Genomic DNA, 27,786 nt, shown 5'->3' with positions numbered 1-27,786 from the left:
AGCTTAATGCCGATTGATGGGCGCCGGATCCTCTAAACCTCGTCGTGTTCGTTGGAACTCAGATCCACCGTGTCGTTAATTTGCATGGAGACATTATCCATCGTGAGACGAGCTCATTCCTTCCCCTCGGTGGGTGTTGTTGTCCCATTGGAGCGTGACATACTATAGGGGGCCTGGATCATGACACGCAGTTAGCTCGGCATGGTCTCTCGTTCAGAGGTAGTAGACCAGCGGGTGATACATACAAGAACCTTTTTGGCGTTGCATATTCTCCAGGCGAGATTCAAGACGGTACCATCCGCCTTGACCACCTCGGGTGCCAGTTCAATGCCGAACCTAATGCCGGAACAATCAGCAAGGAGCAACAAACGCAAAGCTGCCAAAGATCATGATACTCACATCTGATGGACGGCGAAGACAACTCTTTTGGCAAACTTGCCATCTCGCTCAACCAGACCGCCGAATTGCTCGTCGACGGTTTCTGGGGCAATCTCCGGGTCGCGGTCGAAACAATTGCGGACGACGGGCAACAGGGCACTCTCGACAGCGGTCTGGATAATGCCGGTGCTGTCGGCAACGGTGTCGTCCTCGTCAAAGCGACGGATACGGATCTCGAAAGGCCGCGAGATAGCCATGACATTGTGCATGCCGTTGTGGTGGTAGCGCAGCTCGAAGACGCCTTGGGTCCAAAAGAGCTTGTCACCGGCAAAGACAATCTCGCCCGACGCGAACTCGCGGTTGTCATTGTCCTTGCGCTCGGACGAAGGAATGACGACGTCGCTGGTCACAATGCCCTTCTCGCAAGTCAGGTTGTCATATAAGCCTTCGTTGGTGGCGACCCAGCGGCCCTGCGATGAGACACGAGTAACCTCACGCGACGTGTTGTCGGTGACGCGATACAGCCCGATCCAGTCTTTCTTGTTGTGGTTGAGCGGCGCAGTCCACTTGACCTTGATCGGTGCGCCGTATTCAAATGTCAGGTTCTTGAGGTCGCCTCGTCGGTCTAGGGGCATGCGCGCATTGGCGCCCTCGCGGCCTTTGCCCTGGTCGCTCTCCTCGAAGGACTGCGCGGTGATTCCCTCCACGGACAGAGAATAGTCCCGGAGATCAAACCCAGCCAGGTCTGCGTCAATTCGAGAGATAGTGATACGTGCAGGGTACTTCTGGAAGAGCGCTGTGGTATCCTTGACAAACGTGTTAACCCCGGCGGCGAGCTTCGGGCGAGCACTGTCAAGAATGTCCTCGATGAATTCAAAGGACTCATCGAACATCTTGTCAACACTGCCATGCAATTGCTTGAGAGACGGCGGCAGCGATCGCTTCAGGCTCTTGACAAGACCCGCATCCTGTCGGAGGCTACGGCCATACAGCTTTTGCATGTGCGGACGCTCCACAAACTGGATGAAAGCCAGGCTCAGGATGTGGCTCAGTAGAGCCAGGAAAGTGATAGCTCCACTACTCGTAATAAGAACCGCACCCCAGACACCGGCCAACCCCAGAACACGCTCGGGGTTGTTTAGGAAGCGGTAGATGCCGTTGTAGGTTAGCTTGGGGGATTCATCGAAGAAAAAGTCACCGTAAAACCAGCCAAATTCACCAAGGGACTCATAGATGCTGACCGACGTCCAGAGCTGCAGACTAATCAGACCCGCCCCCAGAACATGCCGGAACAACACCAGGCCATAGCCCCAGTCAACTGGGAACGTGTACATCTTCCACACGGCGGCGATGAAGCTGGCGTAGCACATGATCATACTGAGGTGGTAAGTTCCTTTCCACTGGCTCCAGGCCTCCTGCGGAGTCTCGCCAAACTTGACGAAGTGTCTAGTCCAGGACTTGGTGCTGGACTGGTTGTTGAGGTGGTACCCAATGCCTACAGAGTACCAAACCCTCCACACCGCGGAATTGACCACAAAGAGGAACTGGTACCAGGGAGTAGAGGGTGTCAAGGCTGCGATGGCAAATACGAGCATCTGGACGAGCATGATCGACGAATCCGTGGTTCTATACAGATCCAGGTTGTGCAGGCCCAGGAGGTTGTGAACTGAAGGCGGCGGCTTGGCCGAGTACAAATCGGGTGCATTGGGTGGCTGGTCTTCAGACGGAGTTGGCGCATTTGGAGAGTCTGGCTCGGTGGCCAAGTTCGCAACGGAATCCACGCACATCGAACGCTTGCGGGGCGGGGGCGGGTTGTAGGTCTTGTCGATGTGGGGGTTCTCGACGAGCACGAGGAAGGCGAATTGAGCTGCATGGGCAATGATAGAGATAAAGAGCACCTTATAGCTGGCGGCCATCAGGGAGATGCCGTAGTAACCCGCATAGCCGACCGAGTACATGGGGTGCGGGGCCATCTCGAACACGCCATCAAAGGTCAATTCCTGGTCGATGAGATAGAAGAAGTCTCCCCAGTACCAGGCATAGTCCTTGACTACTCGGTGGGCGTCTAGTTTGACCCAGAGATTGAACAGCACTAACACGATGCCAGCCGTCCACCGCAAACCGGTCATGAGCACGCTCTCGTCGACCGGGCGGTGGCCGCAGGCGATCGCGAAGAGACAGTAGGAGGTGAAGTCACACATCAGGATCAAGTCCACCAGACGCCTAAAGATAAGCCAGGTGTTGTATTCAATTGGTGCCTTGTCGAACGAGTAATCGTGTGGGATCTTGGTCTCCAGCTCGCGCTTGATCAGATTATACAGACTGGGATGGGGATTGTCGCCAGTGGCCGGGTTGACAAAGATCTTGGTCTTCTCCGCCAATCGAATCAGCGTCTTGTGGTGAGACTGGTTGTGTAGTAGCCACCCAATTCCTCCATTGTAGCCCGTGCGCCAGAAGAGGTAAATGACGGCAAAGACCGGGACCTTGGCACCCGCGGGCAGTGCCCAGAGAAGCAGCACGTGGATGGCCAGGAGAGCCAGCACTATCAGGTCAGACAGGTTTTTGGGTTCGGACGGCGAGAGGAGCTGGGAGACCATATCATGGGTCTGGGGCACAGTGAAGACTATTGAGCGCATGGGACTTGGTTAGCGGAGGACTTCATGGGACTTGACAGAACTCGGCCAAAACAAAACACGATTCCATTTAATCCTCAACCCCCAGTAAACAAGCAAATAGAGAGGGCATACCGGTTCCATCGGGTGTGCGCCCGAAGGTCTTCATCTCCTTGCCCTTGTCCCAGACCTCTGCCTCGCCAGTGGCTGTTAGCGCATCACGACCAGTTGTTGAATCTGGACGCGTGACATTTCTCTCTCGAAGCCCATCAGTGGACTGATGGGCCCCTGTTGAAAGGCCTTGATCCATGATGGGGTGGGAAAGGGTTGAAGTTGAAGAATGACGACGGAAGCATGTGACGTTAGTCCGGAATCCGCTTCCGCTTGTTAGCGATGTTAAGTGATGCCTTCTGCAGTTTGTATACAAGGGCGAAAATACTACAAAGAACTCGAGCGAAATTGCCCACGGACTTCTGGGTTTTATACGAGAGTGTCTCTGGAGTGGAACCCTCAGACCAGTGCGGGCCCCGAATGGAGCAGAAGAGCACCGAAGACCTGATCGACCACGCTAAGCTGATGTTTCTCGCCAACTCGCGCGAACCCCTAAGATGAATTGACGAGAGGAAATTGCCATGGCCGATCAATTGTCTCCCTTCTGTCCTGCTCAGTCATCCTCTGGAGTCTCCAATCGCCCACCGCAGATGGCCATGGCCAGCGGCAAAGGCGGGTGCCCACTCGTGCACACACTCGAGGTCCACTCCCCGCTGTCTACATGAATGTACCACGGGGATCGCGCACCCAAGTGGGCAGCAGGATTGCATGACTGCGTGTCCATTGGCGAGTGAATGGACCAGGCCAAGTGGAGCAAGTTGACATCATTTCCCAAATGGACCCACGAAGGAAAACCGGCGAGTCGATCAACCGACAGGCACCGTGTCAGTGCACTCGAGATTGTCGAGACTGATAATGGATACGCCTAATGGGAATTGTTAGTTGCATATGCGAGGGTGCACTGCCCTCCGTTAGAGACTGGCATCCTGCAGCTCCCCCGCTCTTGTCTCACTATCGTGATGATGCAGAAATCAAGAGTTGGATGGCGAAGGTGCTAACAGAGCAGGGACCAGACAGTTGGGAATATTCGGAACTGAAGCAATGCCGAATACGGTCTCAGGAAGGTGAGTCTGTACTTTGCGCGTGAAATCAACAAAAGCACCAAGGCATCTATTATGTAGACACTCGGGTTTCCCACGTGACAATGATTGATCTGAACGAGTGGCAGGAATAGCCATAGCCATTTGCAATCAAATAATATCCATTCTCAATTTACTTCATTCCCATCATGAATTCTATGATCCCTCATTTATTGTTGACTCCGACATCGCGCCAATCGCCACTGGCCTGTTAGTCAGCCGGCTTATCAAGCATCTCCACGCCACTGGAATCTTTCCCCTCGTTTGCATTTTCATTTTGTGCGGTCTGAACCATATCGTTGAATTGTATTCAATCATGGCACCGTATGTGGAGGAACCGCCTGAGGCGTCTCTCAACGCGCCGTCCAAGATGGCGCCCAATCTTGTGGCCCCCGAGCCAGGTAAGGATGCAGACAGCGAGAAAGAAAGACGAGTGCATGGGCTCATATCCCACCAGAGCACTGCCCAGGTCCTGAATCCGAAAAGGCTGGCCAAGGCGATGCCTGCGCCGGTTGCCCCAATCAGCAAATCTGCGCCTCTACACCCAAGGGCCCCGATCCCGACATCCCAATCATCACCGAGCGGCTGTCGCAAATCCGACACAAGATCCTCGTGCTGTCCGGAAAAGGAGGAGTGGGCAAGTCGACATTCACAAGCCTCCTGGCACATGCGTTCGCAGCCAACCCAGACTCGACTGTCGGCATCATGGACACAGATATCTGCGGGCCGTCCATCCCAAAGATGATGGGGGTCGAGTCGGAGACCATCCACGTGAGCAACGCTGGCTGGAGCCCCGTGTGGGTGACAGACAACCTGGGCGCGATGAGCGTGCAGTTCATGCTGCCCAACCGGGATGACGCAGTGATCTGGCGCGGGCCCAAAAAGAACGGGCTGATCAAGCAGTTCCTCAAAGACGTCGACTGGGGCGAGCTGGACTATTTGATCGTGGACACGCCGCCCGGCACCTCGGATGAACACCTGTCGGTCAACTCGCTCCTGAAAGAATCCGGCGTCGACGGCGCCGTGGTGGTCACCACCCCGCAGGAGGTGTCGCTGCTGGACGTCCGCAAGGAGGTCGACTTTTGTCGCAAGGCTGGTATCCGTGTACTGGGCCTGGTCGAGAATATGTCGGGCTTTGTCTGCCCCAACTGCACGCATGAGTCGCAAATTTTCCGCGCCAGTACCGGCGGCGGTCGCCGTCTGGCTAAGAAGATGGGTATTGCATTCCTGGGGGCTGTTCCGCTGGACCCGCGAGTCGGCATGGCGTGCGATTTCGGCGAGAGTTTCGTGGAGAGCTTCCCCGACAGTCCTGCGTCCAAGGCCATCAAGCGCGTCGTGCGTTCTGTAGGTGAGGCTGTCGGTGAGAACGCCGACGACGTTCTCCCCGAGGACATGGTCGAGTGAATGTGGTTCGAGACTCCAGTGCTTTTCTACAGCGTGGCATGCGGGTATTGGCGTTTGGGCATATAGAACTTGATTTGATACCAGGATTGAATGGCTTACGATATGCATGAAGACTGATTATCTTTCCTCCCTCGTATGCAAGTAGCTAGTTGACCTGTCCCTCTCCACTTCATTCAAAGACCGGATGAAGCTGCCGCCTCCGTGGTGTTTGTTGTCTGTATCAACACCCGGCGATACAGTGACATTCCATAAGTTTCGACAACACCCCCGCCCCGTATATATACACCGCCTATACCACCTACGAAATATATCTACCCCTGAATTAATATTATTATTCTTCTACTATGGCACCTCGATCGAAATTGATGCCTACGCTTCGCGAGCGTATATACGAGCTATCTCAAGCTGCCGGCTGGGGATATAGGCGTCTTCAAAAGCGATACCCTTGGGTCTCTCTCTCTCTGGTATTCGATATACAATCCAGAAAGACCGCGAGCGAATAAATAGGGTTACGAAACCTCGATTTGGCCGGTTAACGAAGTTGAATGAAGCCGATAGAGAGCAAATTCTCAATACTATTCATGGCGATCCTAAGGCTACAGGTGAGAATTTACCAAGGTTTCGCATAAGGTTATTTTTATATATTTATATGTATATATTTTTTATTGATATCTCTTTATTTCTAGGTTAAATACAACTCTATTCGACGGCTTTTAAATACTGAGAATCTCCGACAATAGCGATACAGCTAGCGTCCTTATTTAAAAGAGGAATATACTATAAAACGACTCTAATAGGCCTATCGATACCGCCACTTTCAGCCAGCCGATTAGGCTCGTATATATTGGTCTGATAAATATACCGTCGAGCGTGGGATTGGTGCTCAAAGAGAATAGACCTTTACTCGGCCAAAAGATTAGCCAAAAGAAGGACAATGTCAAGGGTTTACAGTGACACAGCAAAAGTTTCGACCCCTAAAAATTGACCCACTTCTTGACTCCACATAGATCTTGATAGACAGCGCGCTTCCTTCCTTGTGACGACTATCATTCAACATTGAAGATCTCCCAGCTACCCTTGGAATTTGCTGTCCACGCAGGGCTATTTAAATCCACCTTTTCATTTGGCAGATCATTCACGTCCTTGGAGCAAATGGTCCTAAGATCCAAATCTCCACCCTCTTGATTGAGAAGTGCCGGCGGAATTAGAATCTCATGTTGGCCGTCTTCGTTGTAAGGAAGGCGTATCACTGTCTCGGGATCTTCACAATGGTCCTCGATATAGGCCGTGATTCTTTTCGACCACATCTCCATTCTTTCTTTCTTCCCGCTCGTAGTATTCAGTCTCCAAGGGGGTATTCTTATTTTGGCAGCTTTGGTCACTGGCTCGATTTTGCCTTTAATAAAGCAATGCCTTGGGAAAGTGTCAGCTCTTGCGACTTGGAAGTAACCTTTGTAGAAAAGGCTCTGTTTATGACCAAGTAGGTAGATACTTACCAGTTACGGTCAGTCTGCTTTTTCCATATCCACCCAGAAGGCGTCAGGGCCAAGTATACACCTTTCCCCCATGTTGAAAAGGTCTGCTCAATTTCCTTGCTCGTCTCCCAAGTAAGAACATTACCGGCGTTCTTGTAGCTCTCGACTTGATCCTGGATAAATTAGACGGCGAAGATATAAGGCATCGTATTTTTACTCACAGGATGGGTGTGTCGGTAACCAACGGCCATAGTATCTTTCGCTAGCAATGGCAAGCCGAAATTGAGCAAGAGAAGTAGCCATATGAGCGTAAATTTGGTATAGCTGACAACCGCCATTTCGACCGGGGAAAAAGATAGATAAAGGCTCGTGGAAGTGTTTGACAGATTCTTTCTAGCAAGAAAAAGGTCGAAGAAAGGGCAGCAATTTAAATTTCTATTTAAGGGTCTGTGGAAGATACGAAAGTCATCCCCTTTTGATGAAAGGGATTTTTTTTTCATCTTTCCATCGTGGTTCAGTGGAGAAGTGAGCCATCCTAGCCCCAATTGTGCCCAGGTTCGAATCTAGAAACTTGATGGATGATAAAATGACATGAAGAAACGCTCTGTAAGCCACTGTGAATAACTGTAAAGATCTCTTATTCTATATGAAGCCTATCTTATATACTTCTGTACAAATAAAAAGGGACGATTTGACGGCTCATTTCTCAGAAGATTTCTGCGATCACAGAAACGTTAGAGCCGCATGAAATCCTTTCGATCCTCCGATTGCCCTCGAGATGCTATCTTCATCTTCTAAGTCTAAATACTTGCTGTGGTTCTTTAAATGATCAGCTCAGGGCTAACTAAAGGAATGAGGAGCGGCGCTAGCACAGTCCTATAATATTTCCTATCTAGGAAGTAGTTTTGCCAAGCATATTACATGCTTTCTCCCACCTATCTCCATTTTAATTATAGCATAGGGAATGTGAGGATATTTCTGCACTATAACTATCTTGCCCAAAATAGAAAGTGATTAGCATATCTATCTAATAAACTTTTCTACTCTGTAAGGTTCAAGACCTCCCGCGCCTAACTTTTCCGCCCTAAAATCCCCTTTTGATCATCCTAAATATTTATAGAGACTTTATTTCTAGCGAGTAAGCATAGAGTCTATAGTGAATCGGCTATTTAAAAAGAGGCAGTATTTAAGCTGGAAAGATTAATTAACAGATAGTAGTAGATGTGCCTTTCAGCGACCTAGCTTTTTGCTAAAATCGATTAGTACCTAAAAGGAGATAGCATCATACTTAGAGGCGTGCTTAGTTCTGCTTAGTGAGCAAAAAGCGGCGAGCTCTAGGCACTAACACAGAAGAGAAACACTGAGCAGTGGCAGAGGAAATCCGGTACGTAGGCAATTCAGCGATCTTACATAAAAAAAATATGTATGATAGCTTCAACGATTGCTCGGCCAGGGAACAATGGGGAGTCATGCAGCAGAAGTACAATAACAGCATTCCGAGACACAACTCCTCGTCATCTGATGGATCTAACACAGAATGAACAAAGATAAATAAAAATAAACAACCCAAAGTAAATCACAATCTGAGATTCATGGGATATATGAAACCTATGAGCAAATCTGTGGTCGCAACCAACGATTCCTGTGGTGTTGGCTTGGGTTTCAACCACCGCCACCAATATCAACAACATTGCAATAATCAACCGAGCTATATTCCCAAACCCTAGGGAGAAATCCTTGAACTTCTATCAGTTACCCCCTATTAGGAGCTATATTCTATATTCTGCATAATTTCGGACGGCCCGCCAGTCCAACCCAGCCATTGGCCGCATACCCGCCGAGCATTGTTTCAGAACCGCCCAACGGCCTGCAGCTCACCTGTCAGACCTTCGCGCCCAGATGTTCCACCAAGCTCAGACGCCGCGCGGTCACAGACAAATAAACCGCCAGGAGTCAATTTCTGCTGGTCTCAGGTTATGCGCCGGCCGGTCCAGTTCAAAGGTTTTGCTCTTAATGAGCGGCTGTGATAGGTGGATATACAATCCATAGGTGATATTTTAGAAACAACTACTTAGCTCGGTGTGGGATATTATAGCTGCCGCTTTTACGAGCGCGTTCAGAGTCAAGCTCGATACTCTAAGCTGCGTAATTTTTAATTAAGGCTAGGCTCCCTAGGTTGCTCTTTATTCTCTACTCATAGATTACTCAGATTTATGACAGGCACCTAATAAGCCCTTGGTTTATGTTCAGGCTATTCTTAAGATCTCGAGCCTATAGTACTAGAATGTGAAGTATTCGATACAATGGACGCTTCACTGATCCAAATATTACGATGGTTTATTGTTATGCCACATGATATCCAGTTCTGTCCTTATCTTCATCCCATTCAAGGCATTTATTATTTTGTCAAGAACCATAGAAGTGTGGTTGGTATAAAAGCTACATGATCATAGGAATGCATAAGAATATAAAAGACCCAAAAACGAGTATTCCCCAATCCATCACTTTAACAGTGACAGCTATCATCGGCGGTCCCATAGTTGAAGATAGCACCCTTGGGGATTTGGTTTGCCCCGTTGTCACACACCGACTGATAATTTTCTTGAGTGCATGAGACCGATTCATGTGTTTGGGAGTTCTCCAACCAAGCCCAACCTCCACGACCTTGTGTGTCCTGATCATACCCGCACGGACCCCAGCACCGACCGTTGTCACAGCCGAATTGGTCCTTGTATGGGCAGTCGGCTCGCTTGTTGAGTCCGAGGTCATTCTTGGCTTCAGGGGCGGCCGCGCTGAAGACCATGGTGGCTTGCGCCACCATAAGGAGGGCTCCGAGAGTGAATTTCATCTTTGTGTGATCTTTAGGGTGCGTTAGTACATATCACAACACAAGAAGAATAGGTATTGTTTTCTCTTACTTGTATGGTAGGTCTGGGGTTCATGTAGTAAGAAGAAAAAGAGAGATTCAGTCGAGATAGATCTTCTTTGATGAAGGTCCGAGTCTTTAAATACTCAGCCCTGCGGGAATAGTTTGGGGCCAAAACTTATACGCGAAATACGCGATATTAGGGGCTGTGTCCTGAAGCGCTTGGGCCTAGTAAGCGTAAATGTGAATTGCTTATGACAACCTGGAGGGCGTGCCCGAAAGTTGGTTCATCTGTCACTTTATCCCCGCAAAAAAGGCTTGCCGAAAGCCAGTTTTATAGAGCCAGGTTCTCCCTGCTGACTGCGATGTTGAGTGTTATTTTGCTCGAGGATCAAATAATCCAAGGATCAACAAACAGTTCTCATTCTAGTAAACGCCCCGACACCAAACCAAATAAGCAGCAGCAATAATAATACTCCATACAGGTCGAAATACAACATAGGCAGGATAAGGGAGAGATAAAATAAGCTAAGACAGCATGTGCCCTATAGTCACTCTATACTGTTCGAGGTCAACCTTCTCTCGAATATAGGGATCAACAGAGTTTGCTTAGTGTCGGACTCAGCCCCAATTCAGCCCCGGCCTGCACAGACCTATGCATTTTAGGGGTCTTGAATGGTGTTTATGCCTCAGGCAACACATCACCTCGCGTTTACTTTAAAAGACCCTGGTACCTTGAAACAGGACAATAAGGGGAATATAGAGAATAGGTAGCACATAAATAGAACTAGTGTGGTGCATTTTATTGAGGTTACTTTAGGCCAGGGCGCTTAGACGCGTGCCCAGTCTTACTAGCAAACAAAAAGCGGCAAGAGAGAAGCCCTAAACCGGAGGAAATCTGCTACATCTTACGTAGTAAAGACACTACGTATGCCCCTCCTCTGGCGTTTTGCATGAATGATGGCGCCTACGTTGCTACCTGCTTTGTCTTTCTTTTATAGACTGAGACCCCGGGATTGGTTTCTGATTGTAGATCAAGCTCTCATTCATTTATTTTCTTTTCCCTTCTTGCATATTGTTGATTGTCTCTTCTCTTCTCCTCTCTCTCTCTCTCTTTCTTTCTTTCTCAACCACCGCTCGAGTCGGGACTGGATCCTGCAGACGCATTTTTCTTGTGATACTCATTTATCTTATTTATGTCCACCGGCAGACCAGAGTGAATGCATTGCAACAAGCTCGCTCTCAGCCTCTGGTTTCTCTTCTCTTCTCTTCTCTTCTCGTTCTCTATACATACATTGGATTCTCAGGGCCGGTCCCTCCTCCACTCATTGAACAGCAAGGTCTTTCCTTCTTTCGGCACAAGAGAACAAGAAAATAAGCTGAAAACCTGAGGGGAAAGACCGAAAAGATGCATCTTCTTCTATCCTTTCTCCTCCTCTTTTCCCTGAGCTACACTGTCCTGTCTATACCCACAATCTCTCGGCCCCGACGAGAAGGCCGGTCCTTCCGGGTCGAGCAAGTCAAACGCAGCGACTATGTGGCCCACGGACCCGCAGCTCTGCGCAACGCATACCGCAAATACGGCATTGCGCTGACCGACTTCAACGGGGTCGATCTGGAGGATTTCGAGCCGCTTGAGGTGAAACATTCTAGCGCCGTGGCGGGTGATCAAGACACGGCGCCGGGGTCAGATCAGACCGGTGCTGTGAGTGCGACCTCCGTGCAGAGCGATGTGGAATTCGTGTCGCCGGTGGTGGTTGGCGGACAGAATGTGTCGCTGATATTTGATACTGGGTCTGCGGATATGTAAGTGTGATAACCAAGATTCCATCAATATCAAAAACATCAATGGATAATACTGACTCGACAGGTGGGTGATGAACACGAAACTCCCGGAATCCCTCCTACATGGCCACACAGCCTTCGACCCCAAGAAATCCCGCACATTCCACGACGTCGAAGGCGGCGAGTTCAACATCTCGTACGGCGACTCATCGTACGCCTACGGCGGCGTTGGCAAAGACACCGTCTCAATCGGAGGCGCCACAGTCGCCGAGCAGACCTTCGGCCTACCCACCAGCGTCTCGGAATCCTTCACCGAAGACACCGCCTCGAACGGGCTGGTAGGACTGGGCTTCTCCTCGATCAACACCATGCAGCCCGGCCCGCAGAAGACCTTCTTCGACAACGTCGCCGCCAGCCTCGACGAGCCCGTGCTGACCGCGCGGCTGCGCAGCGACGGTGTCGGCGAGTACGAGTTCGGGAGGGTTGATCAGAGAAAGTACTCCGGCTCGCTGGTTAACATCTCTGTCGATGCCTCCAATGGCTTCTGGCAGTTTGATGCGGGCCAGTTTGCGGTGGGCGATGGGCCGCTGCGCAAGGTTACGGGGCGCTCGATTGCTATTGCTGATACGGGCACGTCGCTTATGCTGGCGAGCTCGGATCTTGTTCAGGCGTACTATCGGGAGGTTGGTGGTGCTTTGTATGCCGGCAGTGTCGGCGGCTATATCTATCCGTGCAAAACGGATCTGCCCAACTTGTCTGTGGCGCTGGGGAATAAGTTCAAGGCGACTATCCCCGGGTCGTTTATCCATTTTGCAGAGGTGGGCAAGAATAAGACGACTGGTGAACAGTGTGAGTCCTGTCCCCGAGCCTTGGATGTTTTAATCTTAGGATTGTGTATACCACAGCTTAATTCTAAGGCTGATGAACTGACCATCTTGCCGTATAGTGTGCTTTGGGGGCGTCCAGTCGAACGAAGGTAGCGATATGCAGATCTTTGGCGATGTGTTCCTCAAGTCCTTGTTCGTGGTGTTTGATCAACGAGGACCGTCGCTTGGATTTGCATCTCCGACATAGACCTTGACCAGGTGCTGTGAACTATGTAGAAAGACATCATACAATTTCTATGAGATGAAATACATTAATGTGGCACTGTCGATGAAATGTGAGACTTGTATTTTTTTCAGCTATTTCTCTTCATCTTCTCGTGGGTATGCGTTCATTGCGTTTTATTTTTGGGTGAATATTTGAATCCAAAGACCTTGGGACCATCCATCTTTTACCGCACCGCGGCATTCTTCAGGGTCTTGACGGTACAGACAACCCCGGACGCAGTAGCCAGCTTGCCAATAGCCGGCTTGCCCTCCTGGCCCTGCACAGACGGGACAGCGCTGCTGTCAAAAGCAACCTCGAGGTTCTCGGTCGTAGTGAAACCAGGCTGGAAAGTCTCCCAGACCTTCTTCTTGGGGTTCAGCACCTTCTCGGGCTCGCCCTCATTCCAGCCTTGGAAGCCCACGCGCTCACCGGCCGGGGCGTCTGCCGGAGGGCTGACGAGCTCGACGGGACCGGCGTGCGAGTCCTCACCTTCGGCGACACGCGGGGACGCAGCCAGAACCATGGCGCAGGACTTGATGCCACGCATGGTGACCGGCTTCAAGTTGCAGACAGCAACGATCTTGCGGCCCTGCATCTCCTCCAGGGGCACCAGCCCATTCAGGCCGGAGCACACAGTGCGCACCGTCTTTCCAGTCTCCTCATCCAGAGACGTGTTGTCGGTGTCCGGGGCATCGCCGCAATCGATAGTCGAAACGTAGAGCGAGTCGGCGTTGGGGTGGTTGACAGCGCGCAGAATGTGACCCACACGCAGGTCGATCAGTGACGGGGCCAAGGGAGCAGCAGGCGCCGGTGGGGGCTTGGGCTGCTTCTCTTTTTTCTCCTTCTTTTCCTTCTTGTTGGGCTTGGGAGGAGCCCCAGCGGCGTCGGAAGGCTGTCCCTTCTCAGGCTTGCCCTGACCGACGACAAGGGGCTTGCCCTCAGCACCGGCATCCGGGTTCTGAGCGCTGGCCTTTTCGCGCTTCTTGCGCTCCTTCTCCTCCTTGGGGTCGATGGGCTTGGGCACGAACCGCACGTCATTCACGTCGATAGGAATCTTCTCCTCCTCGGGGATCTGCAGCGAGAACAGGCGCGAGTTCTGCACAAAGTCGATATGCCGCACGATGTGGTGGTATCCCTTCTCACCGGTGCGCTCCTCGGGTGACCACTTTTCCACAAGGGGAGCCAGAAGGGCGTATACGGCAATATCGGCGACCGACGGCTTCGCACCGAGCAGGGTCGTCCCCGTAGCCAGGTGAGTGTTGAGCTGAGCGAGAATGCTCTCGACTACGGATTTTTCATCCTTGGCCAGAGCAGCCTTCAAGCCCGAACTAGTGTGCAGCCATTGCTTGATGTCGGCCTCCTCAGTCTCGACAAAGGTGACCTGCGGGAAGATCTTGGGCGATGCGTGGAGGTAGTCGGGCTCGGTGGCATCGGGAGAGATGGCGGCAGGGTATGAGCGGTAGAGGAGGGAGAGGAGAGAGGTCTCGGGGGCTGCTGCCGTCGCCATGGTGAATGCGCGTGGAGAGGGAAAATGAAGTGGGAGAAAAGAAATTCGAGGAGGGGCAGTCGGTGTCAGCGATTGGACCCGCGGGGCGATGGTTCGGGCCCGCAATCGGGTCGCAGCCCTGAAGAGCGCCACCGTGAAGGAGATCCCTGAACGGGATCAGCAATTAATCAATGGATCTTTGGCAACTGATCGCGTGAATTCCTTTACACTCGTGTTTTTTCCTGGGATTTTGTCGTGGCTGACTCAGCGGGTGCAGCCTCCATCTCGAAGTATACTTCCTACTGTCTACCATCGACTGGATACGAGTACATCAGTTGAATGTCTGGGTCTGAAGTCCTCAATCATTTTGAAACTGAAGGAACCACGACCATGTGCCAAATTAAATCATACAAAACCCCCAAATCTCCTTCCATGCCGTCTGTTTCCCCCAAGCGCTCCAGTGGCTCACCAGAAATTGTCGGTCGGCTCAGCACGGTGGTTCATAGGGCAAGCAGGTATTTTGAAATCAGCACCAGCAGCTAATAGCAACCCAACCAAATCTTCGTTATGGTCGGCTTTGGCCTGCATAATGGGCGTTAGGCCCGAGGCAGTTCCTAGGTTGGGCCGAATGCCCTTGTGGCTCAACAGCAGCTCGACCATGAGGGTCATATTGCGGCGCACGGCAAAAAAGAGTGGCATATTTTCATCACCACCTGCATTGGGATCCACGCGTGGTTCTTTCAACAGCATTCGAGACACGGCATGGTTGCCTGCCTCGATGGAGTGATAGAGTGGAGTCCTGCCCTCCCCGTCTTCTTGATTGACATTAATCTCAGGCCTCTGCATGAATTTCTTCATGGAAGAAATTGGGAAGCGCATAGGAGTCCGGGCACCATAAGCCAGCGGAGTGCAACCAAGGAGATCTTGCGGGTCGGGGTCAATGCCTGGGGTCTCCATAAGAAGCTCAATACTCGTCCAACACATCTTCCATGCAGCTGCATGGAGGGCTGTCTGGTGTCGACTGTTTTTGCCATTGGGGTTGGCGCCCGCCTTGAGCAACAATTTCATCAGTTCATGGCTGGAAAGCACGCATGCCAAGTACAGCACGGACATTTGGCGCATTCGAGTATTCGGGTCGGCTCCGAATGCAAGCAACAGCTGCACAATCTGGTACTGGGACTGATGGCCGAGCTGGGTAGTCTTATCGAGAAACTCCCCTCTCCATACTCGATGAAAATCCCCGATCCTTGCCAGGTCTCTCAGAGCCACCTTGTTTCGCCCGCAGACGGCACGCCAGAGAACAGACCATTCTCCCCTGTATTTCACGTTTGGATTGGCTCCAGCATGAAGAGCCTTGCATACTGTGCCTGGCATTTCGCGCCTCACGCCCCACCGGAGAACAGAATCTTTGTGTCTGCGGTAGAGGGTGTCGGTCAAGGAAAATTCGAAGTAACGACTGACTTGAGTGAGTGCGTTCAGATCCTTTGTAGACAGACCACTCGTGATTTGGAGCAGTATCTCAAGGGGAATAGTCAGAAGAGATTGTAACTGCTCCTTCCAAGTGAGATATTCCTGGGTCTGTCTGAGTTGCTCTGTGTTTTGCCGCAACAGTTTAGCTGCCTGCTTCAAACCATTCTCTGACCGAGAGAATTGTCGTGGGAAGTATGGGGTCTGGTCGGGGAGGTAGTTCGAGGTGATGAACTTGATCAGATGTCTTTCGTCACCAGAGAGAATCGAACGCCGTCTTATTTTAAGTTGAAGGTAGATGTCGAGGGAATGGGCCAGCTGGACGGCACGCTGGTCCAAGACTGGAAGAGTTGAGGACGAGGTGACATCCGCCATTTTGATGGAAAGCTTCAATCTGGAGGATGGTCAAAAGAGATGAAAAGAATCGATGTGCTGATGAAGCAGGATGAGAAAGAGAGGAACGGGGATGGGAGAGGTTATTGAGAAAGTGTGGGCACTTCTTGTTGCTTGCCTTGGACTCTGGAAGGTGAAGCTTTACTTCACGCCATCAGGACTCAAGGGCTGCGCTGCCTCGGCGTTGTCTTTTACTCTGACTATTTACTCGGTAGAACAATCTGAGATCAAACCTGGTATTCAACCAGTCCATTTGAGATAAGTATATTTCCAAGTGAAGTACGTCCTCTGGGTCAAGGAAAATGCAAACTCAAGGACTTGCTAGCAGAGAACTGGAAAGACGTCTTTGACATGTCTCCGAGCATCCTCAGAAGGGTCAGCGAGTAATAGTTTCGAAGTTAGAAAAATTCACCAAAATAGAAATAAACACCTCAAATTAGTGTCGGGGAAGTGGGCGTTACATATGCCAGGGATTGCAGAGACCAGCTGAAAATGAAAAAAAAGAGTATCGCGGCTCATCTACGCATAAATCCACCACTGGATGTTCTCCAGATCCAGTCTCCACGCTGCACTGTGATTGGACGAACTGAAATGCGCTAAAATGAGTCACGATGAGTCCTGCTCGTCCACCAATCAGCATCTTTCTCTTGTGGATCTCAGCGGGGGCTGAGCCTGCTGAGGTAATCGTTGTCCGGGGTTCATATTCCGCGGGTCTGCCTGATTTTGTTTCCTTCCTCAGGACACCACACTCCTCGGCTGTGACCGAGTTGAATCCCCCAGTCGCCATTGACTGCACTTGATACCTGAAAAAAAACTAGAAATAAGAGCGTCACGGGTCTGCAAAGGCCCGTCTAAACGATCCAGTCATGCCCGCCTGCAGTTGCTCCGCCGCCGCAGCGCCCATCCAGACCAGAGGATTCTACATCCAAACCACTCAACTCGAGTCATCCTCCAAGCCACCTTAGCTTGGAAGATCCATGGTCCAATTTCTCTCACTACGACCCTCATTTCTTTGCGTCCTTGGCGCCGCCGTTGGCATGTATTTCCCCGGCGGTGCCTCTCTCCCAATCCTTCGATACCCCTCTGCCCGCGCCAGACCTCTGGCCGGCGCCAGATTTGTCCTTGGCCGATGCCGACTGGCATTTCCTTTCTATGCAATCTTCGCCGTATGTCGCCGCCTTTGACGGGGCTGATGTCCCCGCCGTGGATCCGGCATATGGCACCACCCCTGCGTTCCATTCTCTTTCGGATTCAGGATCAATCGAGCACCAAAATGTTCCTTTTTCGTCTGTGGTCCCCAGCTCGACGAACTCTCAAGGTAAGCAGAACCGTTTTCTTGCAGAACAACTTCAATGTTAACCCAAATGATTAAGACGGCCGCTCCCATGCATCTCCAGCCTCTCAGATTCCACCGTCGACCTCGGTCTCTTTCCCTAGCCCTCCTACCTCGCAGGGCGATGAGGCTTTGGGCCGTATGGAGCCTTCACGGGTGGAAAAGCGCCGGCTCAACACGCTCGCGGCACGCAGGTGCCGTCAGAGGCGCGTGGACCGGATGCAGAAGCTGGAGGATGAGTTGGAGGAAATCCGTCGGGAGCGCGACGAGCTGAGGCTCCGAGTCTCGAAGTTGGAGGGTGAGACGGATGCTCTGAAGGGCCTTCTCTCTCAAAAGAAGTGAAGCTCTTTAAGTAGGATTCGAAACTCGATTAGGTCTCGTTACTGAATTCGATTAAGTATTGGAACATTGGTTTTCCTTGTAGCCGCGTACAACTTTCGTAGTCTTGCTGGGGCAGTTCACTACGTAGATCTATGTAAAAGCTCTCCACTATGGACAAACCTGCGAGTTTTCACCCGTACTCAAATGACAGCAAATCTGTGAAGCATCCCATGAACGATGCGGGTTAATTCCGCCATATCTGCATGGCTTCTGCAATGACTCAGGGACGGTGTTACCCCGTGCCGAGAGAACCAGGACCCCCTCTTCTCGGTCCGAAATCTAATAGATTCTGTCGGTCCGACAACCCAGGCGTGGTTTCTTTGCGCGCAGAGATACTATAGTCTCTTATATTTGGTGACGACACACCCGCTTAGCTGCACACCAAACCGAGATTGACAACATGCGCGCTGTTCGATTCCATGGACGGGAGGATCTCCGTCTAGATGAGATCGAAGAACCAGAATGCGAGAGTGGTCAAGTCAAAGTATGTAAATATGCTACCATTCACACTTTATAACCAAGCCAAGCAATCTTTGAGAATCCTTGCCTCGGTTCTTACAGCCACTGATCATGACTCACTGCAGATACGACCGGCCTTTGTCGGGATATGCGGCAGTGGTATGAGCCCAAGATCCCGAGACTTCCTCTTCATTCCTCTCATGTACTGGCAGATCTCCACGAGTATCTCGCCGGCCCGATGGTCGTGCCCGTCAGCCCGCACCCGATCACCGGAGAGAAGCTCCCAACCACTCTAGGCCATGAATTCAGCGGAACCATCGAAGAGATCGGCAGGGACGTAACCGATCTGAAAGTCGGCGATCGGGTCGCCGTCAAGCCGAATCTGTACGACGGCATCTGTCCAAGTTGCTCGATGGGACGGGTGAACTGCTGTGATAGTCTGGGGTTTATCGGGTACAGCAGTGAGTGATGCGTTATCATGATAAAACAATGCTGCCCCCTCGATCAAAGCGTATGGGCTTGTGCATATTGACAGTAAGCAGGTCAGACCGGCGGACTATCCGACCATATGGTTATGGACCAGAAACACGCGATTCCACTGCCGGACTCGATTCCCCTAGACATCGGCGGTAGGGCCATTGATTCAGCAAGCTGTCCCCAGAGTAGTGATGACACCGGTTATTAACCCAAGTTTGCAGCACTGGTGGAACCTCTTAGCGTCGCATGGCACGCCGTCAGCCGCAGTTCGCTTCAAAACAACGACACTGCTTTAGTCGTCGGAGCCGGCCCTATCGGTCTCGCCATCGTCTTAGTGCTGAAATCCCGAGGAGTCAGGAACATCATTGTGGTGGAGGTTTCCGAGAAACGAAGACTCTTTGCCCGCACCTTCGGAGCCACCGAGATCCTGAACCCCAGTGAAGTAGACGTCGTGGCACAATTACATGCCTTGACCAGGGATGCACGCGGTGTATCTATGGCATTTGAATGCTCCGGGGTGCAGGCAGGGCTGGATACTGCGATATCGGGCACCCGCGTGCGCGGGACAACGGTCATCGTGTCGATTTGGGACAAGAAACCGGCTATCGATGCCTTGGCTCTGGTGCTGTATGAGAAGCATGTCACTGGGGCTGTGGTTTATGATGATGGGGACTTTGAGGCGGTGATTGAGGCTATTGCTTCGGGTATGTCTGCTTCCCCCTCTGAGTAGTTTCTGGCTACTGGGTTAGGACTCTCGCTGATGTTCTGTTCTGGTTGGTATTCCAGGAAAAATCCAGCCGCGACCTATGATTACCAGCAAAATTGCAATGGAAGACGTGGTGGAGAAGGGGTTCCGGGCCCTGATCCATGAAAAAGATCAGCATGTCAAGATCTTGGTTGATGTTTCTGCATGAACCAGGGCTTCCACTTTGGGGTTTCTTTCGGTTGCTTTGTTGACTTAGTCGGTTTCCTACTAAGTTTATTTGAGCGCATAATGATTTATGAGCAAGTCGTAAGAGTAGTATTTCAAGGTCATAAGGTGGCCCCACAGGTTTAGTCCTGGTGTCACTTCATTTGGAGTCTGAGTATTGGATGTCATAGGGCATTCTCAAACAAATGACCCGATGTAAGATCAGCTATTTTTACACCTGCGGATTACTAGAGTCAGCCTGGGTATTTTCTCACTCTATACGTATTTTAAAGATGCTATAGTCTCAGTAATTGCCAGATATCGACCAACCCCTTGATACTCGGTATACTCATCGGCGAGCACAATGAGGCCCAAGTCCAGAAATAGTTGTAATGTGGTCCGTGCCAGCCCCAACAATGCCATCTTTTTCTTTTCTTTTCATTTCCCTTGTTCTGGGACTTGTATGATTTTCATAGCATTTATGTATGATGACGAAGATCTCCAGACAGAGCAGAATGACAGCTCATCAAGGTGACAGGGTAAACCCTAAACCAAGGGCGTGGGTTGACGTGGGTTGATGTGTCTGACTCGGTCAAGAATTATTAGCTTGCTACCGATCGATCGACATGCGAGAGAGAAAGAGACTTGTACGATTGACGTCCCACCGAGAATCTCGCCCACCATTGAAATTCAGCAGCGTACACTTTTTCCCCCTTGACAGGACGATCCCTGCGAGCATTTCCCGTCCGCGGTCCCATGGAATGAGATGTATCTCGCCAGGCAAAGTGCCACGCATTCAGGCCGTAACTCTATCACAGCGTCGGGTCTGTTTTTCTCACACTAACGAAAGCACGTCTGTGTTCGCATCTGATTGATCCACTCGGTTTTCTGGAATGACAGGCCCCTTCAGCCGTGAGCTGAGACATGCTGGAACTGACACCGCTCATACCTGATCCATGGCAGGATTTTACTTATGAGGGTCCATTGGTCCCCGTGTGGCTGTAGCTGGGGGGTGGTTGGAATTATTGCTTTTTTTTTTTTTTGACACGGCGTCTGTATATACTCGCTCTTTGGCGGATTTCTTCTTTTAACGCTTAATACCTTTGTCTTTTGCCTTCTTTATTTCCCTCCCTATTACTATATCTGGGATTGAATATACCCAGCAATGCGATCCTGAGAATTTCCCACTCTCTGCGAGGGAAATCCTGCCTCTCTCGACACATACATACACACACACACACACACACAGCAACGCACGGGAAATGGGAACCCCACTGAATGGGACGGTGATTATCACAGGAGGAAACGGGTCCCTGGGCTCAGAAATAGCCGTGGCCATTGCGAAAAAGCAACCGTTTGCCCATCTGCTGCTGACAGCACGAAATGTCCGGGCCGAGGAGGTGCGCAACGTAACGAATCGGATCCGCCTCATCGGGCCCCGATCGGTCGAAGTCCTCACCCTCGACCTGACCGAGTCGAGATCCGTGCTGGGCTTTGCGAAAGATACCGTGGACCGCGTGCGCAACAGGGAGATTCCGCCGGTGGTCAACCTGATCCATTCGGCCGCCATTTCATCTTATGTCGTGGACGAGCCCACGCCCGATGGCTACGACCCGGTATATCAAACCAACTGCATTGGTCCGTTCTTGTTGACCCTGGGTCTGCTTGAGGCCTTCCGGGCCGGGGATGGCACCCCGAATGGAGGCGCAAAGGTGATCAATATCGGGTGCGCGGCTGCATCCTATGGGCGATTGGATTATTTTGATGACGATAACAACATTACCCGATCACCGGGGACACCTTTGAGTGTCAAAGAGGCACAGGTCCGCTATGCGAGTAGCAAACTATTAGCCAGTGCTGCGCTGTATGCGCTGCGAAGAAGCTTGGTGTGGGTGAGTTCTTCTTTTCTCCTTTCTCCTTTCTTTTCTTTTTTCTTTTGGTCCGCATCTCGATTGAAATGCAATCAATCAACCTGCCTTCCCTAGTATATCAAGGCCAAGGAGGTCGGCAGATATCCGAAGATCACCACGCTGACCATCTAATTTTAGACGGGTAACATCTCGCTTGACATCTTCACGTTGGATCCCGGGGGAATGACCGGCGGCAGGCACATGCGCACCGGGGCCCCCCTGTCGGTCAGAGTCGCACATCACACACGGTCGAGTCTTCGGCCATTTCTGCGCATGATGTCCCGAAGCTCAATGAACCGGGCCAGTGTTCCGGCCAAGGCGATCGCCAAGGTCGCATTCCAGAGTGATTTGGTGGAGAACTGGCGCAGAGAGCGGTACTATATCCTCGACAGCGAGTACGAGGCCGCATCTGTTCTGCCCATTCTGCGGGATGGCTCACTGATGGGGGCTTTGCTGGTGCAGTTGATGAAACAGGTAGACGTGGGATCCAAGATTCATAGTGATGGCTCGCCGAGGAGGACGCGCGCAAGCATGTACTAAAACAACCCTTGTAATTGCACTTCTTGAAAGTGAAAGTGAGAAATATCTTCGTGTCTGTAAAAATCAATCGCCACGGCCAATAGTCTCGTAGAGTCGTGCGTGTAGGCGAGAGTGTAGGTGTGGTTCAAATTGCTGAGCGGATGCCCGGGTTGGGAGGCAAAACACACAGAGTCTGGAACTCTCTCCCTTGACGTCTTTGCTTCTCTCCTTTATTTGTCTCGCGTGCTTTCCTGTCTCTTTGCTTTTTTTTCAATTCGTATGGTTTGACATTCCTTCATTGCTGCGCGCCACGTTCATCCATCGCCTTCATAGACTCGCCTTGAAAGTAGTGTGTTGATCCGGGGTTGCCGCGAGGCCTCCAGTGCGCCCTCCGATCCTTGTCCCCAACCCAATGCTGTGATCGGCCCAGACATGAATAGGCACGCCTTTCCTAAAGGCTACTCGGCCTATCGGGGACACAGTACTTTATCAATTTCGCCCAGCCTGTGAGTTTGAGGATGTTTCGTCAGGGATGGTGACTATTTTGCTTGGCAGGTCATGAAGAAAACTGGAGATTAACCCGAAGTGCTTGTTATGCCCAGGTTTCAGCCTCGCGTCCAGCCAGCCTTTCGACGTCGGCGGCAGCTCCTCCAACGACTATTCCTTCTCGCCGGAGTTTTGTTACTGCTCGTGATCTTGATTTTTCCCTCATGGCGCGCCGCAATCCTTCCCACCCTGTCCCTCGGTCTCCTTTCCTCCTCGGAGGACCTACAACTCCAGACGGTGCGGTACTATGATCTGTCGCAAGTGCAGGGGTCGGAGAAGGGATGGGAGCGTGGCGAGCGAGTACTCATGCTGACGCCGCTGCGTGATGCCTCTTCGCACCTCCACATGTTCTTCTCGCATCTTCGCAACTTGACCTACCCGCACAACCTCATCGACCTTGCGTTTCTGGTATCGGATTCACGCGATGACACTCTTGGCATGCTGTCGCGCATGCTCGAAGAGATCCAGAACGACGCGGACCCGAAAATGACCTTCGGAGAGATCTCGGTGATCCAGAAAGACTTTGGGCAGAAGGTGCAACAGGACGTGGAGAGCCGGCATGGATTCGAAGCACAAGCTAATCGGCGGAAGCTGATGGCTCAGGCCAGGAATTGGCTGCTGAGCGCAACACTGCGTCCGACCCACAGCTGGGTGTACTGGAGAGATGCGGACGTGGAAACCGCGCCATTTACGATCATTGAGGACCTAATGCGGCACGACAAGGATGTGACTGTCCCGAGTGAGTGTCGACTGGCGTCTTTTTTAACGATTGATCTATGCTGACCGAACGTTTAGATGTATGGCGACCGCTCCCGGACTGGCTCGGTGGAGAGCAGCCATATGATTTGAATTCGTGGCAGGAATCCGAAACCGCACTGGCTCTGGCAGACACTCTGGATGAAGATGCTGTGATCGTGGAAGGGTACGCCGAGTATGCAACGTGGCGCCCTCACCTTGCCTACCTGCGGGATCCCTACGGCGATCCAGATATGGAAATGGAGCTGGACGGAATCGGAGGGGTCAGCATCCTGGCCAAGGCTCGCGTTTTCCGCGCTGGCGTGCATTTCCCGGCGTTCAGTTTCGAGAAACATGCCGAGACCGAGGGGTTTGGAAAGGTAAGAAAGACCGGCATGTTCTTGTTGTTGATAACGGGCTAATTGTCCTCTAGATGGCCAAACGGATGAAATTCTCGGTCATTGGACTGCCACATTACACGATATGGCATCTCTACGAGCCTAGCGTCGACGACCTGCGCCACATGGAGGAGATGGAGATGGAGCGACAAGCTCTCCAACGAGAAGAAAAGGAGCGCGCCCAACAAAAAGAAAACGGCCAATCCAAGCCTCGGAATGCGGACCATGTGAAGGACGAATCTACCAAAAGCTCCGAAGACGGCCCGGCTGCTCAGCCTGCGAAAGATGCTGGCAAGGGAGCCTCCAATGGCAAGGACAATTAATAAAACCCATGGCCCCAAGTGATTCAAAGGAATGCAGGGCACTGTTTCAGAAACATCCAGCTGGCTGGATCTATTTTCTCTTCTGCATACAGGCGCTGGTCAGTTAAGCCATAGCCGTTCTACCGCATCCTAGTCCGGCAAAGCCTTGCAGTATGGGAGGGGCATCTCTATCGAGACTGTCTCTCTTCGAAGTCATACAGCTGACTTGATTTTCCTTTTTTTTCTCTTCCGTTATTTTGTGTATATTTTCCTTGTTATCTTTGGGTGTTTTCTCTTTTCCAGGATTCTCATGGTGTATTACAACATAGCATACAAGAAGGTGTGGTCGGGGAGCAAGTAATTCGGCTCTGAAAGAATTTAGATTGTGTTTCCTGCATGGATATCATTGTGCTCCTGCTACTGCATGTTCATTATTGTTTTTCTCTTAGGGTAGTCCACGTTGTCCACGGGTACTTGGAGAGTCGCTTAAGCGGTGGTCTGTGCCGAGTCGCGTCCCACGTCCGATCATCTCCCGCGCCTCAATCCACTTGGAATATTCCATGACCACCGTGGGAGACAAGAGCTAGTAGCCATGTCGACCCAAGAAGCGCAGAGCATTCTCCTCACGCATAGCCATCCACAGCAAAGCTTCCGGCTGCTGGAGCTGTCTCCAGAGCTAGAGCAGCTACTGTCTTCCAAGGATGCACCCGCGTAAGTTGACCGTGTCTAGCATGACACGTCTGGACTGAACCCTACAAAAACTGCGCATTTGCAATTCATTGCCTATATGCTGTTCCAATATTCAGAGAGCAGTTCCCGCATTTGTTCGTCGGTTCCACTAACACCACCAGCTTCGAGCTCAAATCCCCCTCGGCCGCTCTCGCCCAAGCCGTAGCCGACCCCAGCGCCCCGGAATACGTCAACCTCTGCACCCAGACGCAGACCTACCGCATTCTCCAGGTGCAGTCCTCGAACTCGATCCACATGCTGCAGCCAAGTCTCGGCCACATCTCCAGGGCCGACATCAAGGTCGTCGAAGAAGAGGCCGGCGAGACCGGCGCGCTGAATCTCCCCGACAAGGCCATGACGACGATTGCAAAATGCGCATCGACGCTGGGGCTGCATACCCCGTCGGGAGGGTTCTCGGCTATCCCGTTCTTAGAGAAGAGTCTGCGGCTGTATGATCGGCGCAGCGACGACGACGATGCTGACGATGGGGATGTTGCTATGGGCGATACTTCTTGCGGGGGTCAGATGGGGTTATTGGAGGTGCAGAGGTTGAGGGAGGGGGTTTGTGCTGATATCCCTGTGTCTACGGCACAGTGTGAAGATGGTTGGACGGAGCTCTGTGCGTTTGTGCACAGGGAGCAGGACGAGGTCGCATGCTGTCGGCCCTCGGCACGGACTCGCTTGAATGTGTGGAAGCGTATGGTCGAGGGCGCGATCCTGCAGGGTATCGATCTGGAGAAACAGTTTCTGGTTGGCGATCTGTGGAAGTCTGTTCTGGATGACGATGATACTTCGGCGCTCCCGTTTCCTCGGAATTTACTTGAGGCTGTGGTTAGGAGACTTTGTGCGTTGGATCAGCGGCCGCCGCTGGCAGATGAGATGAAATGTGAGTTGAAAGCAATGGAGTACACTGCAGGCCTAGATACAAACTCTGGGTTGCTTGAGCTAACGGCTCTATTTGCTTTATTAGGGGCAAGTTTTGACAAACTCGACTGCACACGATGGGTGGGCGAGACGTACTTGGCGGCTACAGCTCCTACACCGTCGTCCGCCATTGGACGAAATGAATTTCTTCGCGCGTGGAAGGACTGCCTGCCCGAGTCGTGGAGGGGAGAGGCCGCTCTATCCAAGCTAACAGTGAGTCGACGCTCTCCCTGCCCTTGTTCTCTGGTCAATTGCTAATTCGGTTACAGGATGGTGCATACAAGAGCCCTGATCCCACAGCAATACACTTTGTTGAAGCCTCGCAGCGACAACAGACAAGCAAAGCCGCATCCGCTGGATCTACTACGGCTAGCAATGCCAAGGTTACCAGGAATTGGCACGAGTTGCTCAAAAGCCGGCGCTGAGCGCAAGATTGCTGTGCTGTTGATGGAGTGATCCATTCTATGATGCCGGGCATATCTAGGAACATCGTCACGTCTGCCGCCAAGCCGCCTTGATCGCCACTTGCTTATATAGTGGGATAAATCGGAGAAGCAAACCCGGGAAACAAAAGAGAAGAAAGAGTGAAAACAAAAGTTTCGACAAGGGTTCGGTGGTCAGCACCAGGTATACTTCTCATTCAAAAGCCACTCCACATCCTTGCCCAGTCCTTGTTCGGCGCCTGTCCACCGCAAACTGGAAATGCTGCTCTTCTCTCGGTGCACGACCTGGGCTACGGGATCCAGCAAAGCCACTGCCTTTTGCAGCAGAGGACTTGGGTTCCAGAACTCGACCTTGCTCATGTTCCAGTCGCGCGCCTGCAGCTGGGCTCGCCGCAGAATTGCCGCCATGGCGTGGATGGTGGTCTGCTCTTGTTCTGGCGACGTGGGATCATCGTACACCCATCGCAGAATGTAGAGCACATTGTCTTCGGGGGTCTCGCCAAAATTCCGGGTCCACGCGCAGTATACACGGGCCTTATCGTTCCCGGCACCCTTGATCACAGGCGGATCGCGTTGCGAAAACAGCTTCTGGGCATAAAACTCCTCGCGGGCCCAGTGCCACACATAATGGTCGAAGTCGGGCAAGATGGCGATTTTGGCTCCGGGCGACTGTTGCGAGGCCACGCGCATCCGCTCGCGCAGCTTTGTGAGAACCTGGTCATTGCACAGGCGGCTCTGAACATCTTCGGCAAACAGATCCCTCGCCTCCGAGTCGCATGCTACACCATCTGGCTCTCCATCTTTGAAATTGGGCAGCAAAGACATGTGCGAAGACAAGAACGGCCGCCACCCGAATTGAGCATAAAACGACCTCCCGATATCCGAGAAGAGAACAGAGAAAAGTGAGCGACCCCGACTCTCCTTCTCCATCTGCCACGTATCGAGCTTGCAACTCAGCTCCTCGAGCATGCGCTTCGCATACCCTTTCCCGCGAAACTCCGGCCGGCAGTACACACTGCCCACGCCGTGCGTGCCGACATCCTCGACCTTCCCGTCATACGCCAGCAGCGCTTTCTTGCGGTACGACTCACAGGAGCTGTAGATGGTGCGCTCGCCCTCGGGCTCGGTCCGGTCGACTAGGATCCAGCAGGTGAGCCCGTCGCGGGTGAGGCGCTGCTGGAAGAGGTGGTTCTCGCGCGCAATGTATGTTTCAACGTCCAGTGGTCCCTTCCATGCGATGCTGTTCAGCTTGATTGAGGCGATGCGCTCGGCGGGCGTCGCGGGCACCAGGACTAGGCCTGGCGAGTCCCCTGCTGGGAGGGCGGTAATGTCTGCGGCGATCATAGCTATGCTTGTATTGGAGATGATAGATGCGTTGTAGAATTGGTCGTGTTTTCCTTCCGTTTTTCCCCAGGACAATTAGGACCACAAGTAGTTGAAAGCCAGTGGGTTCCTCTCCACAATTCACAGCGGACTCGAGTCCGCAGGCCCACGACTTATATAGAGTGTATCCACAGTCGATCGAACACGGGAAGGGAATGAGTCACAGTCCCCGCAATGAACTAGAAAAAA

At 52.0% G+C, this 27,786-nt stretch overlaps 11 protein-coding genes across 11 annotated transcripts; 6 read left to right on the top strand and 5 right to left on the bottom strand.

Annotated features, from left to right (window-relative positions):
• Positions 1–113: 113 nt before the first annotated feature.
• Positions 114–3,300, bottom strand: NUU61_004297 (phosphatidylethanolamine N-methyltransferase; the record flags this gene model as incomplete). Its single annotated transcript, XM_056654879.1, has 4 exons — positions 114–173; positions 246–336; positions 400–3,001; positions 3,126–3,300. 4 exons carry the CDS (start codon positions 3,298–3,300, stop codon positions 114–116), a joined length of 2,928 nt encoding a protein of 975 aa, XP_056512906.1.
• A 1,196-nt stretch (positions 3,301–4,496) lies between these two features.
• nbp35 (Fe-S cluster-binding ATPase) lies at positions 4,497–5,584 on the top strand (the record flags this gene model as incomplete). Its single annotated transcript, XM_056654878.1, has 2 exons — positions 4,497–4,581; positions 4,638–5,584. 2 exons carry the CDS (start codon positions 4,497–4,499, stop codon positions 5,582–5,584), a joined length of 1,032 nt encoding a protein of 343 aa, XP_056512905.1.
• A 3,981-nt stretch (positions 5,585–9,565) lies between these two features.
• Positions 9,566–9,907, bottom strand: NUU61_004295 (uncharacterized protein; the record flags this gene model as incomplete). The annotated part of the gene is made up of 1 exon (XM_056654877.1): positions 9,566–9,907. One exon carries the CDS (start codon positions 9,905–9,907, stop codon positions 9,566–9,568), a length of 342 nt encoding a protein of 113 aa, XP_056512904.1.
• A 1,426-nt stretch (positions 9,908–11,333) lies between these two features.
• NUU61_004294 (pepsin-like aspartic protease) lies at positions 11,334–12,784 on the top strand (the record flags this gene model as incomplete). The annotated part of the gene is made up of 3 exons (XM_056654876.1): positions 11,334–11,731; positions 11,796–12,559; positions 12,657–12,784. The coding sequence occupies 3 exons, from the start codon at positions 11,334–11,336 to the stop codon at positions 12,782–12,784; spliced, it is 1,290 nt and encodes a 429-aa protein (XP_056512903.1).
• Positions 12,785–12,986: 202 nt separating this feature from the next.
• NUU61_004293 (putative cofactor for methionyl- and glutamyl-tRNA synthetases) lies at positions 12,987–14,309 on the bottom strand (the record flags this gene model as incomplete). Its single annotated transcript, XM_056654875.1, has 1 exon — positions 12,987–14,309. One exon carries the CDS (start codon positions 14,307–14,309, stop codon positions 12,987–12,989), a length of 1,323 nt encoding a protein of 440 aa, XP_056512902.1.
• Positions 14,310–14,753: 444 nt separating this feature from the next.
• On the bottom strand, positions 14,754–16,130 carry NUU61_004292 (uncharacterized protein; the record flags this gene model as incomplete). Its single annotated transcript, XM_056654874.1, has 1 exon — positions 14,754–16,130. The coding sequence occupies one exon, from the start codon at positions 16,128–16,130 to the stop codon at positions 14,754–14,756; it is 1,377 nt and encodes a 458-aa protein (XP_056512901.1).
• A 629-nt stretch (positions 16,131–16,759) lies between these two features.
• NUU61_004291 (bZIP transcription factor JlbA/IDI-4) lies at positions 16,760–17,823 on the top strand (the record flags this gene model as incomplete). Its single annotated transcript, XM_056654873.1, has 3 exons — positions 16,760–16,763; positions 17,029–17,466; positions 17,522–17,823. The coding sequence occupies 3 exons, from the start codon at positions 16,760–16,762 to the stop codon at positions 17,821–17,823; spliced, it is 744 nt and encodes a 247-aa protein (XP_056512900.1).
• A 439-nt stretch (positions 17,824–18,262) lies between these two features.
• Positions 18,263–19,712, top strand: NUU61_004290 (2,3-butanediol dehydrogenase; the record flags this gene model as incomplete). Its single annotated transcript, XM_056654872.1, has 5 exons — positions 18,263–18,350; positions 18,447–18,782; positions 18,864–18,950; positions 19,020–19,502; positions 19,585–19,712. 5 exons carry the CDS (start codon positions 18,263–18,265, stop codon positions 19,710–19,712), a joined length of 1,122 nt encoding a protein of 373 aa, XP_056512899.1.
• Positions 19,713–20,970: 1,258 nt separating this feature from the next.
• On the top strand, positions 20,971–24,139 carry NUU61_004289 (uncharacterized protein; the record flags this gene model as incomplete). Its single annotated transcript, XM_056654871.1, has 5 exons — positions 20,971–21,600; positions 21,757–22,151; positions 22,740–23,422; positions 23,479–23,798; positions 23,852–24,139. The coding sequence occupies 5 exons, from the start codon at positions 20,971–20,973 to the stop codon at positions 24,137–24,139; spliced, it is 2,316 nt and encodes a 771-aa protein (XP_056512898.1).
• A 571-nt stretch (positions 24,140–24,710) lies between these two features.
• NUU61_004288 (putative sister chromatid cohesion protein Dcc1) lies at positions 24,711–26,196 on the top strand (the record flags this gene model as incomplete). The annotated part of the gene is made up of 4 exons (XM_056654870.1): positions 24,711–24,829; positions 24,925–25,733; positions 25,818–25,984; positions 26,041–26,196. The coding sequence occupies 4 exons, from the start codon at positions 24,711–24,713 to the stop codon at positions 26,194–26,196; spliced, it is 1,251 nt and encodes a 416-aa protein (XP_056512897.1).
• A 192-nt stretch (positions 26,197–26,388) lies between these two features.
• On the bottom strand, positions 26,389–27,558 carry NUU61_004287 (uncharacterized protein; the record flags this gene model as incomplete). Its single annotated transcript, XM_056654869.1, has 1 exon — positions 26,389–27,558. The coding sequence occupies one exon, from the start codon at positions 27,556–27,558 to the stop codon at positions 26,389–26,391; it is 1,170 nt and encodes a 389-aa protein (XP_056512896.1).
• Between the last annotated feature and the right edge of the window lie 228 nt (positions 27,559–27,786).

Source organism: Penicillium alfredii (genome assembly GCF_028826965.1).
Source record: "Penicillium alfredii strain IBT 34128 chromosome Unknown utg000005l_segment0_segment0, whole genome shotgun sequence".
NCBI lineage: Eukaryota > Fungi > Ascomycota > Eurotiomycetes > Eurotiales > Aspergillaceae > Penicillium > Penicillium alfredii.
The sequence above is the reverse complement of the archived record's forward strand: the minus strand, read 5'-3'. Positions and strand labels throughout refer to the sequence as shown.